The 14,175-nt window shown below is 44.8% G+C and overlaps 1 protein-coding gene across 2 annotated transcripts in view; it reads left to right on the forward strand.

Moving 5' to 3' along the window:
- The first annotated feature begins 8,308 nt into the window (after positions 1-8,308).
- Positions 8,309-14,175, forward strand: part of ACOT7 (acyl-CoA thioesterase 7) — a 65,820-nt gene continuing 59,953 nt past the window's right edge. Inside the window, exon 1 of one of the 2 annotated variants that reach the window (XM_081871253.1) lies at positions 8,309-8,569. In XM_081871253.1, coding sequence (XP_081727379.1) covers positions 8,487-8,569 — 83 coding nt within the window. In that variant the 5' untranslated portion in view covers positions 8,309-8,486. The remainder of the gene's footprint in view (positions 8,570-14,175) is intronic. The other variant, XM_081871254.1, reaches the window with a different exon arrangement.

Below are 14,175 nucleotides of genomic sequence, written 5' to 3' on the forward strand. Positions count from 1 at the left end.
TCCACACCACTGGGGTGCTATTTTCTAGGAGAAACACTTGCAGGGCCTCCAGTCTGTGTGGCTCTATGGCAAGGACCAGTCTTCTGCCTCAGATGGTCTGCCTACCACCTCCCGGCTGCCCCTCTTCCTCCTTGCCGTTGGTGCTACCAGTTCTCTGTGAAGAGGGAGGAGTAACAGGTACTGAACCCAGCTCAGAAAAGGGAAAGTGAGGAAGTGTGTGACCATGGCAGCAAGGAGGAAAGGGTACCCACCAAGCATATTTTGCCCAAGAGCCCCACAAATACTGGAGATGGCATTGCATGGCACACTTGCTAGGGTGACAGCAGAGTGTGGTTTCCTTCTGCTCACTGATGGAATAGGACCTTGGGCTTGATGGTCCTTCGGTCTCATCTGCCAGGATGTTCTTAAGCACCCCTAAAAATATCCACAATCCTAGGCACACTGATAAAGGAGCAAGTGGCACTGAACTAAATGGACAGCTTAATTTCCAGATTGATGTGTGCAGGATCAGGCTGCCAGGAGCCACCTTGGCCTGCAATATAGAAATCTTCCCATTTCCCCCCATCCCAATGAGAGAGCCTCCCCCAAAGCCACTCTGTCTGGGAGGTTCCAGGGAAGGAAGGGTTTTGCCAATACACCCAATCCCCAAACCTGAAAGGATCCAGAATCTGAGATGAGGAAGAAATCCTGCTTTTAAAATGCTATTTTAAAGAGTTTCAAGCCACCATTGGGAAATGGGGGGGGGGGGGGGAAAGTGAGGAGAAGTGGAAGAGAAGAATCCATGAAACTACATAAACAGCTGTCAATATAATACAAGCATTGTGCTTTCCAAAACCCTGACACCCAACCATATAGAAATCTTCTCCTAGCATTCAGCAAGACAGTAAAGATGCAAAAGCAGAGGAAGACTGAGAGCTCATTCACTTGAATGAGTTCCACCACAACCAGTACTTTTTCTGTTTGAAAAGGCCATATCCAAAATAAAAATATGAAACAAACAAGAAAACAGCATAGCTTGACAATTAACTAATCCTCACTTGCCTAGAAGTAGAAACATTTTATGGAAAAGTGGCTCAGAAAACCAATCCAAGCACCCTGTGGCAAACAAATAAATGGGAAGCAGTTGTAGCAGTTTAGTGGCAGAGCATCTGCTTTACATGAAACCCTAGAAAGCCACTGCCAGTCAATGAAGGTAATACTGAACTAAGCAGGCCAAAGGTTTGACGATTACTTCTTGCGTGCAATTAACTTGCAAAATTGCAGACTTGAGCAGCTGAAATTCCACAATTTAACTGCACACAAGGTAGAGAACTTAAAACCTCCTGTGTTGTTGTTGTTTAGTCGTGTCCCACTCTTCGTGACCCCATGGACCAGAGCACGCCAGGCACTCCTGTCTTCCACTGCCTCCCGCAGTTTGGTCAAACTCATGCTGATTTCCCTTCACTCCCCCTCTTGGTTCCATTGTTTTGTGCTTATTCATGCACGTCTATAACTGGGAGACCAGGGTTCAAATTCCCACTAGGCCACTGAGTCAACCATGGTCCAGTCACAATCTCTCAGCCTAACCTACCTCACAGGGTTGTTGTAGGGATTAAAGTGATTGCCAAAGAAGAAGAAGAAGAAGAAAGACAGAGGAGGGAAACAACCATGTACACCACTTTGAGCTCACTGGAGAAAAGGGTAGGATAAAAATGCAAATAATAATAGGTACTCCACATTAGACTTTGGCCTGACCTGAAATGGTACATCCACACCACTGGAGGTGCTATTTTCTAGGAGAACTACTTGGAGGGCCTCCAGTCTGTGTGGCTCTGTGGCAAGGACCAGTCTGCTGCCTCAGATGGTCTCCCTACCACTTCTCGGCTGCCCCTCTCCCTCCTTGCTGCTGGTGCTACCAGCTCTCTGTGGAGAGGGAGGAGCAACAGGTATTGAACCAGGCTCAAAGGGAAGGTGAGGAAGTGTGTGACTGTGGCAGCAAGGAAGAAAGGGCACCCACCAAGCATATCTTGCCTAAGAGCCCCACAAATCCTGGTGATAGCATTGCATGGCACACTTGCTAGGGTGACAGCAGAGTGTGGTTGCCTTCTGCTCACTGATGGAACAGGACGTTGGGCTTGATGGTCCTTCAATCTCATCTGCCAGGGTGTTCTTAAGCACCCCTAAAAATATCCAGTTTGGGCTACAATAGCCTGTACCTCAGATTGTGGCCTGGGAGGATCTCAAGAGAGATTCCGTTACAGAAAGCCAGGTTTGCGTGCTCCAAGCCAACTGAGGTGCAATATCAGCAGGTCAATTCATTGTCTCCTTCCTTTTGTCAATCACTGTCATTCCTCCCTTATCATTTGCAAATGGAAAAGAGCATCAGGCTCCTATTAGGAATGTCCAGGCAAGACAGGGTCGCTTTTTGGCCACTCAGTCCCCCTTCCTCACAGTACCTAATGGAGAAGTTTCAATAGCCTCAAGGCTCTTGCCAGCAGAGCCCCAAAGATATGCTAATCTCTTTTCCTCATCTCACCTGGACAGCAAAACAAGATTTTATCAGAAGCCATATCACAAACTTTTTTTTAGTTGATGGTTGGCACCATCTTAAAACTTTTAACATCAGTTCATTGTTAGGAAGGCAGGATTTCCAGTCTTTGTTTCTATGCAAGTTTTCAAGCCCAACTTTAGGCATAAGAGATGGTGCTTTTCATCTCTCTGCCCAGGAACTCTGCATTCTGTTGTAAACAAAAATTTGCCCCTTTTTCCTTATGGGGTATCCAAAAGCCCCTATAGAGTCCTTACGTAGGTTCCCTATTGGTAGGAGAAAATAACAGAGGCCAACCAGAGAATGTTGTTGTTGTTTAGTCATTTAGTCATGTCCGACTTTTCATCACCCCATGGACCAGAGCACGCCAGGCACTCCTGTCTTCCACTGCCTCCTGCAGTTTGGTCAAACTCATGCTGGTAGCTTCGAGAACACTGTCCAACCATCTCATCCTCTGTCGTCCCCTTCTCCTTGTGCCCTCCATCTTTCCCAACATCAGAGTCTTTTCCAGGGAGTCTTCTCTTCTCATGAGGTGGCCAAAGTACTGGAGCCTAGGCTTCACAATCTGTCCTTCCAGTGAGCACTCAGGGCTGATTTCCTTAAGAATGGATAGGTTTGATCTTCTTGTAGTCCATGGGACTCTCAAGAGTCTCCTCCAGCACCATAATTCAAAAGCATCAATTCTTCAGCAATCAGCCTTCTTTATATAATAAAGGAAAGTATATATCAAGAATGTATGAATATCTTTTAGAGCGGGAAGTGAAAGAGGAGCAGGTAAAAACATCAACGATAAGGTGGACGCATGACTTTGGATATAATATCTATATGGAGCAGTGGGAAAGACTGTGGCAGCAAGATATCAAATTTACATCATGTTATAACTTGAGGGAGAATACCATGAAGATGCTTTACAGATGGCATCACACCTGGTTAAAACTTGCTAAAATGTACATAGGTAGTTCACCAACATACTGGTGATGCAAAAAGGAGATAGGGTCTTACTATCACATGTGGTGGACCTGCATAATTATAAGCGAATTTTGGAATAACATATATGACGAATTTAAGAAATTATTTAAATTTACCATCAAAAAAAGGCCAGAGATTTTCCTGTTAGGAATATTTCCAATAGAATTCAAGCAAAACACAAGACCACTGTTTATGTGTGCAATCATGGCTGCAAGAATACTGGTGGCCGGAAGTTGGAAATGCGAAACAACACCAACAACAACAGAATGGCAAACACTCATGATAGAAGATAGAAGACACTATCTGAAGAAGTGTGCATGCACACGAAAGCTCATACCTAGAACTAACTCAGTTGGTCTTTAAGGTGCTACTGGAAGGAATTTTTTTATTTTGTTTTGACCATGGCAGACCAACACGGCTACCTATCTGTAACTGGAACTCATGATAGAGTATTTCCATTTAGCAAAGTTGACTGGAAAAGTCAGGGGAAGCTTAAATCAAAATGTATATGGAGAATGGAAAATATTTAAGGAATATATGACTATATTGTAAAAATGATATGTATGGAATAAATGATATCAATGGAATAAACATCTTAGAGGAATATATGGAAAAAGATATAAAACAAACTGTGCAATGAAATCAAGACAATAGAAAAAGTATAATGAGAACGATTGGAAGTTTTTCACAGAAGACTTTATTGGCTAAGACATGATGTTGTATAAATGTCTAGTACTTAATTGTTACTTTCTTTTTCTTTTCTTGTTACTTTTAAACTTCTTTTTGTACTTTTTGATGTGGAGAATTCTTTTTTTCCCTTTTTCCCTTTTTGTGTTTAACTTTGTTGTACTTACCTTTATTGTATGATTGTATTTTAAACCAATAAAGATGTATTAAAAAAACCCAACTGATTTGGGAAATCTGGGTTGTGGTGGGAAAAAAGTATCTGAGGTAATTTTGGCTAGGCAATTCATTGGCTTGCCCTCTGTGAAATGTAACTAGTCATTGTTTAGCACAGAATGATCAAATTGTAGAAGTGGAAGGGACCTCTATTTCAACCCCCTACTATGCAGGAAACTCAATATACGCCCATCCAGTATGAAACAAAACTGGACCCTGCTTAGCTTGGCAAATGTGCTAGCAGTTTTATTGCTGCACCACAATTTGCATTTATGTACAAGATTTATGTACAAGATTTATGTAAATGCATACTATTAAAATATGCATCTATTGATTCTGATCCTTTAAATACTTAAGTATTGGGCCCCTGAGCATGAGCAGATGGAGGCTCAGGCCTCTAACCTGGAACTTTGGAACCTTGCCATACAGGGGCTTCATTAACTATGAACCCCAAAATCTGGGATCCCTCAAAACTGGCGCCAAAGTTTCACAAGCGTTTCACGGCAAAAACTCCATATTTTGCACACCCCACAGAGTAACTGATAGATCAAAAAGGGGGTTGTAGTTAATGCCCCCAAACCCAACATTGTCCAGTTTGCTCCAAACAGGCGCCAAACTTTGGTAAAAGTTTTGCAGCGTTTTACAGTGAAAACCCCGCATTTTGCAGCGCCCAACAATGGGGGTAATGGGTATTACCCAAAAACCCAATGTCGTCTGATTAACTCCAACCAGCACTGAAGATTTTAATATACAGGACCTGAATGAATTACAGAAGTGTGGTTTGTTTTTTTTAGGGGGGAGATGTTCCAAAAAAAAGTTCAACAACTTTCTCCTGGTTTTCACTTTTGGGAATATGGCTACCCTACTATAGAAGTTAAAGAAGGGCCGCTTTCTTTATTTTGCACTTTCCTGCCATCTAGTGGAACCAGTAGGAGTGAGTGCAGTAACTCCAAGTCCCCTTAGCTTTTGTTTACTGGATGTAATAGAAGGCAAGAAACTGAGAGGTGCTGGTCAGTTGTGAGGTCTTGCCTAGGGACAGAGGGGTCTTTTTTTTGCTTTTCATTTTAATGGAAGCCCACCTAATTCACAGTTCCCCCAATAATACATGGCCGCTTCTGGAAGCTAGAGAAACAGAGGCTTGTCTTTCTCTGAGATGCACCCAAAAACTGTGGTGTGGGGCTTCCTTGTAACCCTACTGGGAGAGCATGATTCGTTGGGGTGCTAATGCTGTGAGCCCCTTCATCATATGCTCACAGTGCATGTATGTGCAAATAGAACCATATACTGTATCCTAAAGACACCACAATCTCCATTGCCCTCCATTCCAAGGAAACCAAACCCCAGATAAACTCAAGCACTCCTGGAGCCTCTGCATTTTCAGCTTTTAATGTGCAGATAGCGTAAGTGAATTTGGGTCATGCAACAGTCATGAATTTGACCCAGCGACTTGTGCTTGGATGTCTCTGATTTTGTTCCAATCCCTCTAAAATATTCTCAGCCACCAAATGTCATTAAGGTTACATGGTTAGGAGCAAAGGATTCACTTCTCAGTGAAGATGCTTTGAATCAGGCTGTCAAACTTAGAGTGAAAATTAACACAAGGAAACTCTGCAGCAGAATTTTTGTTTTTTTGTTTTTAAAAAAGCAAATAAACAAAAGGAAAAGGCACACTGGAAAAATAATCCCCTGAAAGAACTCCTTTCAGGCATTAAATAATTGATTTGCCTCTAAAAGTCTAAAAATAGCACTTAGAGAGGAAGACCAGCTGGAAGGCAAGATGGAGGCAAGTTGCTGAGTCATGCCAGGCCTATTAGCTTGATCTCTCCCCACTTTAAAATAACGGTCAGCATTTTAAAAAATCTGTGAAATGGGGGTAATCAGGACATACAGTTCCTTATAGCAGCCAGCAGTTTATTGCTTGGGTGAGATGGGACTAGGAGGGAAAATACGGTATCTTCAGAAAAACAGAAGGATTTGCACCTGCAACACTCCTGCTCACACCATACATTTAAAGCATATCCTATGGATACAGGGGTTGAGTGAAGGGTAAAGAGAAGTGATGGTGGGGTTGGCAGGGGGCTAGGGAAGGCTGGCAAACAACACAATTGGGGCTACCCTCTTTGGAAACTGGGTGGAGTTTGGGTTATTTTTAAGGGTTCCCTCCCTTCTTCATCCCCATAAAGATGTTGACGGCAATAAAGGTTTATGATTTTTGAGTCTTGATCATTGAGGTGGTCCCCCCCCCTTTTTTTACAGCTCTCTTGGATGAAACTGATTTTCTAGATCCATACTAATTGGGGTTTAAGTCCAATTTTGGCATGGAAACTGATTTGGTCATCCCGTAAGATGTCTTCTGTCAGGAGAGAGACAGGGGGAATGAGTCCCTGTTAATTCTCCTTGATCTCTCAGTGACTTTCCATAACATTGACCATGATATCTTTCTGGAGCGGCTGTCCAAATTGAGGGTGGGTCACTCCGCTTTGTGGTGGTGCCATTTCTACACAGATGGTTGCTTTCGGAGACTGGTGTTTGGGGAGTGCTGTTTAGCCTGATGGAGCCTTCAGTGTGGGGTTCCGCAGTATGCAATATTATCCCCCATGCTCTTTAACACCTACATGATACTGCTGAGTGGTGCCATCCAGAGTTTTGGATGCTGATGACACACAACTCTACTTCTTTACATTTATAAAGGTGACAGTGGAAATACAGGACTGATGTCTTGTCTAGCTAATGGGCTTGATGAGAGCCAATAAACTGAAGCTCAATTCAGACAAGATGGAGGCACTGTTAGTGGGCCATTCACTAGACCTGATGGATGGGAGGTTGCCTGCTCTTGATGGGGTTACACTCCCTCTGAAGAAGTGGGTATGTAGCTTGGAGGTATTTATGGAATCATCACTTTCTTTTGAGGCCCAGGTGGCCTCAGTGGCACAAAGTGACTTCCATCAGTTTCAGCTGGTGGTCCAGCTAAACCCCTATGTGAACAGAGATAGCCTAACTTCTATTGCCTGTGCTCTGGTAACCTCTAGGTTATATTACTGCAATGCATGATATGTGGGGCTGCTGTTCAAGGCGGTTTGGAAATCGCAGCTGGCACAGAATTCAGCTGCCAAGTTGTTTCCTGGGGCATGTCAGTTTTAGCCCATACATAGCACTAGTCCTGGTCTGACTGCATTGGCTACCAATGAGTTTCCAGACCCAATTCAATGTGGTTTTGACCCCTAAACTCTTAGGACCCTCAGTACCTCAAGGACCAGCTCTCCCCAACCCAGACCTTGCAATTGTCATCTGAAGTCTTCCTTTGGAGGTCCAAGGGGTGGCAACATTCGAACAGGGACTTTTTAGTGGTGGCTCCCTACCCCTGAAATGCTCTCCCTTAGGAGGCTCATCTGGCACCATAGCTTTAGGTGCTACAGAGAAAGATTTATTTTCTTCCATGCCTTTGGCTTTTAATTAACGACTTAAATAAATATAATATAAACAATTGAGAAACATGAAAAATTCATAATCTTATAAATTATGGTTTATAACTGCACACTCAATAAATCGTATAGCACTTGAAAATACAATAAATAATAAAAACACAAAGTAATTGTAATGGTGATGATATCACATCTTATATTATGCACAGGGCATTAGCCGCCTAATCACGCCAGAGTTGCTTTTAGGGGGGCACTCTACCCCTGCGCACCTCTATGGCGCCTCCGTCGCTTGGCAACGCTTCTCCTTGCGTGTTCCGTTCGGAGCCGGAAGAAGCGACCGTCGACTTCCCTAGAGACCGCGACCTCTCCCACTTCCCCCTCCTTTCGCTCTTTTGTTGCCGTCACGTGGGCAAGGGAGGTGGTCGCTCGGCGGTTTGAAATGAGGCGAGAGCCTGGCCAATGAGGAGGGAGTTGGGGGCGGGTGGGCGGCGGGCAGGGAAGAGGTGCCCGGAGCGGAGAGCCAATGGCGGCGTGGGAAGGCGTGTCCTACTTCGGGAGGCACCGCCCCTCCGTTGCCTTCCCTCGGTCCGCCTGTCAGTCATTGAGTCCGCCGGCCGGTTTTTCTTGCTGCGGTTCCCGTTGTCTCTCCCGCCATCCTTGCTTCCCTCATGCAGCTCGCCAGGGGCCCCGCCAGCGGGGAAGCCGCCGCCGCCTCGCCAATCTCCGGCCCGGCCGCCATCCAGATCAGCAGGTACCGCCGCCAAGAGCCAGTGGGCTCGTCCTGTCAGGAAAACGCCGCCTTCCCCCCGGGGGGTGGGGTGGGGGCTTTGCCGTGGAAGGTGTAGAGAGAATAAAAGGGCGGGTGGGGGGAGAGGGCGCCTCTGGGCATGTGCAGAGGGCCTGGGGAAAGGAGGGCTCAATACCACCATTAGATCCCCACCATTTCTTCCAGATGACACACCACAGATTCCTCCTAGTGAGATGCGATATTGGACTGTACCCATCTAAACCTTACTCAGAATAGACCCATGGAAGTTTATGAGCCTAAATTGGGGGAGGGAGAGGGCCTCTGGGCACGTGCAGAAGGCCGCTTCCCTCATCAGGGGGTGCTCGGTACATCTGTTTCTAAACTTCACACCCCACCCTTTTTAGCCAATTGACACCACAAATACGGCTTAGTGATATTGGGTCGTATCCAGCTAAGCGTTACTCAGAGTAGAACCATGGATGTTTATGGGCCTCAATTGGCCCTGTCCCCATTAATTTCAGTGAGCGCACCCTGACTTGGGCTTATTTTGGATTTGCCCCATTAAAATTATGTAATACCCTAAAATACCAAAGGAGCTGAAATAGAGCATCGCCTCTGCTTGAAAGAGAAGAAGTCACCAGGACTAAAATCAACAGGAACAACTGACCCACGAGTTGCTTAAGGCCAAGAGCAGGTTCGGGGTTGTGTCCGATGCTAATCCTATTTGGAGCAGACTCATTGAGGTTCATGGACGTGAGTCATTAATTTCAATGGATCTATGCTAAGTGGAACTTTGTTGACTGCAACCCTCAGTATCACTTCAGCCAGTGAGGCCTTGCAGAACAGATATGTTGGCGACCAGCTTGAAGAGCATTAAAGGGGATTTTGACAGATTCATGGAGGAGAAGGCTATCCATGATGACTAGACATGATTGTTGGGTTTTACCTCCACTGCCTGAAGCAATGTGACTGAATAGCAGCTGCTGGGAATCACAAACTGGGAGAGTATTGCTGTGCAGTCAAATCCTGTTTGTGAGCTTCCTGCTGGGGCAATTGAGTGGTCACTCTGTGAATAGAACATAAAAAGAGTATGTTGGATCAGGCCAGAGGTGGCCACCTATTCCACTGTCCTGTTCTCACAGTGGCCAACCAGATGCATGTGGGAAACTCACTAGCAGGATCCAAGCACAAAAGCACTCTCCCCTCCTGTGGTTTCTAGCAACTGGTATTCAGAAACATTGCTGTCTAGTTAATCCGCTGATCTGATCCAGTAGGCTCTTCTTAGGTTCTTGTGAGTCTATCAATGGCTACTACATATGGTGGCTAGATTAAAGCATCTGGGCTTGGAGGCAGTGTAGCTCTGAATGCCAACTGCTGGGGATTGTGTGGGGAGGCTGCTGTTAGACTCAAGCTTGTGGGCTTCTGGAGCATCTGGTTGGCCAGAATACTGGACTCAATGGGCTCTGTTTGGCCTAACCCAGATGTCCAACTTATTCTTACGTTTTTATTTCCACCCGGCATTACAGCACTACAACGAAGTTTGAGAAGTCTCTCTGGGAAGGGCACTCCATGGCACTGGTACTATGCCAGTCAAAGTTCTGCTGCTTTGAGAGTGAACCCACATAGATTGCTGTTAATATATGTAGTGAAGGAAGTGACACTTGTATGCTCAAGGGTTGTCTTGTCTTCAAGGTGTGGCTGTTCAGAGGGTACGTCCTTATTCATCCACTCTCTCTTGCTATCTATCAGTGTTGGAAGAGGAAAGGATTCCTGGAGATCAAATTGAAGTGAATGGGGCAGAAGACTGGTGGCGGGATATAGGGGTTAAGTTGTTGGCATGGTAAAGTCAGTTGTCACTATGAATGCTGACAATCCCAGATTAATTTTGTGAACATCCAGAAATAGAAAAATATTTTGCCACTATGGACATTTAGCATTAGTATGCAATGAATGCTAACGCTTTGCGTGGGACTTCCAAGATGCTAGTGTATGCCACATTTCAGAATTCATTCTAAAGTGCCAACATTATAAATCAGTTCAAAAAAGTTATTATTGTGTAAATTATGTAAACACCTGAGCCTGATGGGGATTGGCAGGACAAGAACAGAGAGACAGTGTGGTGTAGTAGTTAGAGTATTGGACTACTAGGACCTGGGAGACCAGGCTTCAGATCCCCACTGAGCCATGATGAAACTCACTGAGTAACCTTGGGCCAGTCATTGCCTCTCATCATAACCAGTTGCTGGAAACCATAGGAGGAGAGAATGCCCTTGTGCTTGGATCCTGCTTGCGGGTTTCCTACATGCGTCTGGTTGGCCACTGTGAGGAAAGGATGCTGGACTAGACGGACCACTGGCCTGATCTAGCAGGCTTTTCGTAAACTCTAGAGAGCCCATGTCTCAGTGCAAGGAGTCTGGCTCGATGTAATGCAGCTTTTGTTCTCCAAATGTGCTGGATGGGAGTTAAGCTAAGACCAAGGTATTGTTTGTGAGGTCTAGGGGAAAGATCTGTTGCCCAATTTATTTCTGGGATTGTTCACCCACTAACAGATCAGATGTTTAGGAGCTGCTGTTAGATCCAGCCCTCAGTGGTGGATGCTCAGGTACTTTGTATGGCTTGCAGCCCCTTCTTGTTTATTTAACCTGGTGTGTCAACTGCAGGGGAGGAATTTGTCCACAGTCATCCACATCTTGATAACCTGCAGATCACATTACCGTAATACACTACCTCTGAAGGCTATCTGGAAACTTCAGTTGGTTCATAATGCAACAGCAAGGCTGTTGCCTAGTGCTGGTATTGAGACTCACATCTCCTTCGAAAATTGCCCAGTGGATGCTCAAACCGTTTATAGGTCAATTCAAAAGTGTTGGTTTTACCCTAAAAATCTTTAAATTAAAGAGGCTCTGGGAAGTGGAGGCTTGGTGGACCACCTGCCCAATTACTGGCTCACCATCAGGTGTAGTGGAGGCCAAAAGGAGGGGGCGCAATTTATGGACGTTCCTCTCTACAACTCCCTCTCCTTATTTGGTTGCTAGGGCCTTTGCTGTTGGTTTTCAGCTTACTGGGAAATATTTTGCTCTTCTTATTTGCTTTTAATGGTTGTGGGTTTTAATGCTGTTTCTGTATTCCCCGTTTTATTTGTGTTAGCTTGCGGTTCAGTACCTTTGCTGGAGAATCTTTCAGTGAGTGGGGAGGGTTATTATAGACAGTCTAATCAAACAGGTAATTTAATTATTATTTTATTTGTCTCTCCCCCTCCCAATCCCCCTGAGCCTCACTTCATACTGCCCACATTCACACCATACATTTAAAGCACTATGATGCCACTTTAAATAGTTATGCCCCCCCCAAAAAAAAGTTATGGGAGCTGTATTTCGTTGAGGATGATGAAAGTTGCTAGGAGCCCCTATTCTCCTCAAAGACCTATGGTTCTCGGTGTGATTTCACAATCACTTCCTCTTCTCAGGGAACTCACAGAACTATATATCTCAGAGGGGAATAGGGTCCTCCTAACAACTCTCAACATCTTAAAAAAATACAGGTCTCTATGACTGGTATCACAGTGCATGGTGTGAATGTAGCCTGGGTATTGCTGCTTGAACAGTGCTTATTGTCACTTAGATGGTAAATATTTTACTCAGTATTTTATGACCTGGAGGCATAAATTGTGTTTGTTCTGGGTGGGGACTAACCTATTTCTTCAGGGTTGGGTTAAAGAAACACACATGTTCCTGAGTGTTAATCTACAAATTGATGCTGTGCAGATTTGTGATGTACTGTAGTTTAGTTTCTCTCTACTACCACCCTGAGCTCTCCTGAAAATGGAGAAAGTCGGGCCTGATGAATTTTCAGTGTGATGGTCAGCTTTTATTGAGCTGCTGTGCCATTAGCAAGATGTGGCGGCTGCAAAGTTACATTTCTCCTACTGGATTCAAACTATTGTCAAGTGGAGGGTGGTCTTTGTGTATCTTCTCAATGCAATATTTGTGCTCTGATCAATGGAACCTACACTGGGAAATCACTTAAAGGGCTCCAGTTTTCGCCTTCCCTTGGTGTCATATTAGCAGTAGGCATATGAGAATAATTACGCTAACCAGGCTGCTGCCACCTGTGAGGTTTTCTAATCTCCTTACTCTCTGGGGTGGGGTTTACACCAAAGGCACTTAAGAGATCTAGGAGAGAAGTTTGCTGCTCTCTGTATATCTGCTCTTCTCAGTTGTGCTGACTTGCTGGGTTTTCACTCAGCTTTGTGCATTTGCAGAAGTTTAACATAAGTGCATTGGGAATTGCATTCATAAACATCTCCCTTGGGCTGTTGGCATTTTAATTTATATAGCCTCTGGAAGCTTTATTTCATTTATTTATTTTTACTATGGTTTATTTATTTTAAACGTAGCATTTCCTGACCAAGCCCAGTCCTCTCTACCTCTGGCATCCCTTTGCAAATCACTATATTTGCAGTTAAATTCAGCTGTTGGTTTGATGGTAAAATCTGCTTTGACACTGTGGTGTTCCAATAAACAGAAACAGAGTGGACAGCTGGGTTTGAACAATCTGGCTTTAAATCCTGACTTTCTCAAGGGCAATGCATTTGCATAGCCTTGTCAAAGCCACCAGCCCAGTTCATAGCCTGACCACTGCAGTACATGTGTTGGTTACCTTGAGGCTGAAATACTGCAATGCATTCTCTGTGGGGCTGCCCTTGGTCCTAGTTCAGAAGCTCCAGCTGGTAGAGAATGCGGTGGCTAGATTGCTGATGGGGGCATCTGGCTGAGAACATGGGACACCATTGTTGAAGCATCCGGCCTGCCTGCCCATCTACTACAGAGCCAGGTTCAAGGTTCTTGTATTAATTGACAAAGCCCTGAACATCCTAGGTCCAGGGTACCTCAGGGAGTGCGTAAACCCTTATATCATTTGCAGGATCATTCTTGGTTGTTCCCTGAGTTGGCAAGGCTCATTTGACAAAAACAAGTAACATTGGTGTCATTGGTCCAGTCTTGTGGCACACTTTGCCCATAGAGATTCAGCAGGCGCCCTCAGTTTTAATCTATAAATGTTTTCTGAAAAAATGAGAAAGTGTGAATGCAACAAAGACATATAGAACAGGTATGCATATCAGGGAGAGCCAAGATTAGCTGCAGATCCTTGACGACTGTTTAGAAAATCCACATTTGCTCCTATGTAATGTGTGGACACTCAGTTATGCATCAGTAAAATGCTAATGATTGTGCCTTTAAAAAATCCAGGTGTCTGTGGTCTTTTGACTTTTTGTCTTATCTCTGCACTGGATTGGCCTAAATGTTTGTTGCTCAGGGCACTTCCCAACAATTGTTGTTTAGTCGTTTAGTCGTGTCTGACTCTTCGTGACCCCATGGACCAAAGCACGCCAGGCACTCCTGTCTTCCACTGCTTCCCGCAGTTTGGTCAGACTCATGTTGGTAGCATCGAGAACAATGTCCAACCACCTCGTCTTCTGTAGTCCCCTTCTTCTTGCACCCTCCATCTTTCCCAACATCGGGGTCTTTTCCAGGGAGTCCTTTAGTAGGACAAAAAATTGTTGGCTTGGATTTCTTTTTTGTAATGTAGGGTCTGACCAAGTTGGTTAC

The sequence above is a fragment of the Podarcis erhardii genome (genome assembly GCF_964252035.2).
Source record: "Podarcis erhardii genome assembly, chromosome: 7".
Lineage (NCBI taxonomy): Eukaryota > Metazoa > Chordata > Lepidosauria > Squamata > Lacertidae > Podarcis > Podarcis erhardii.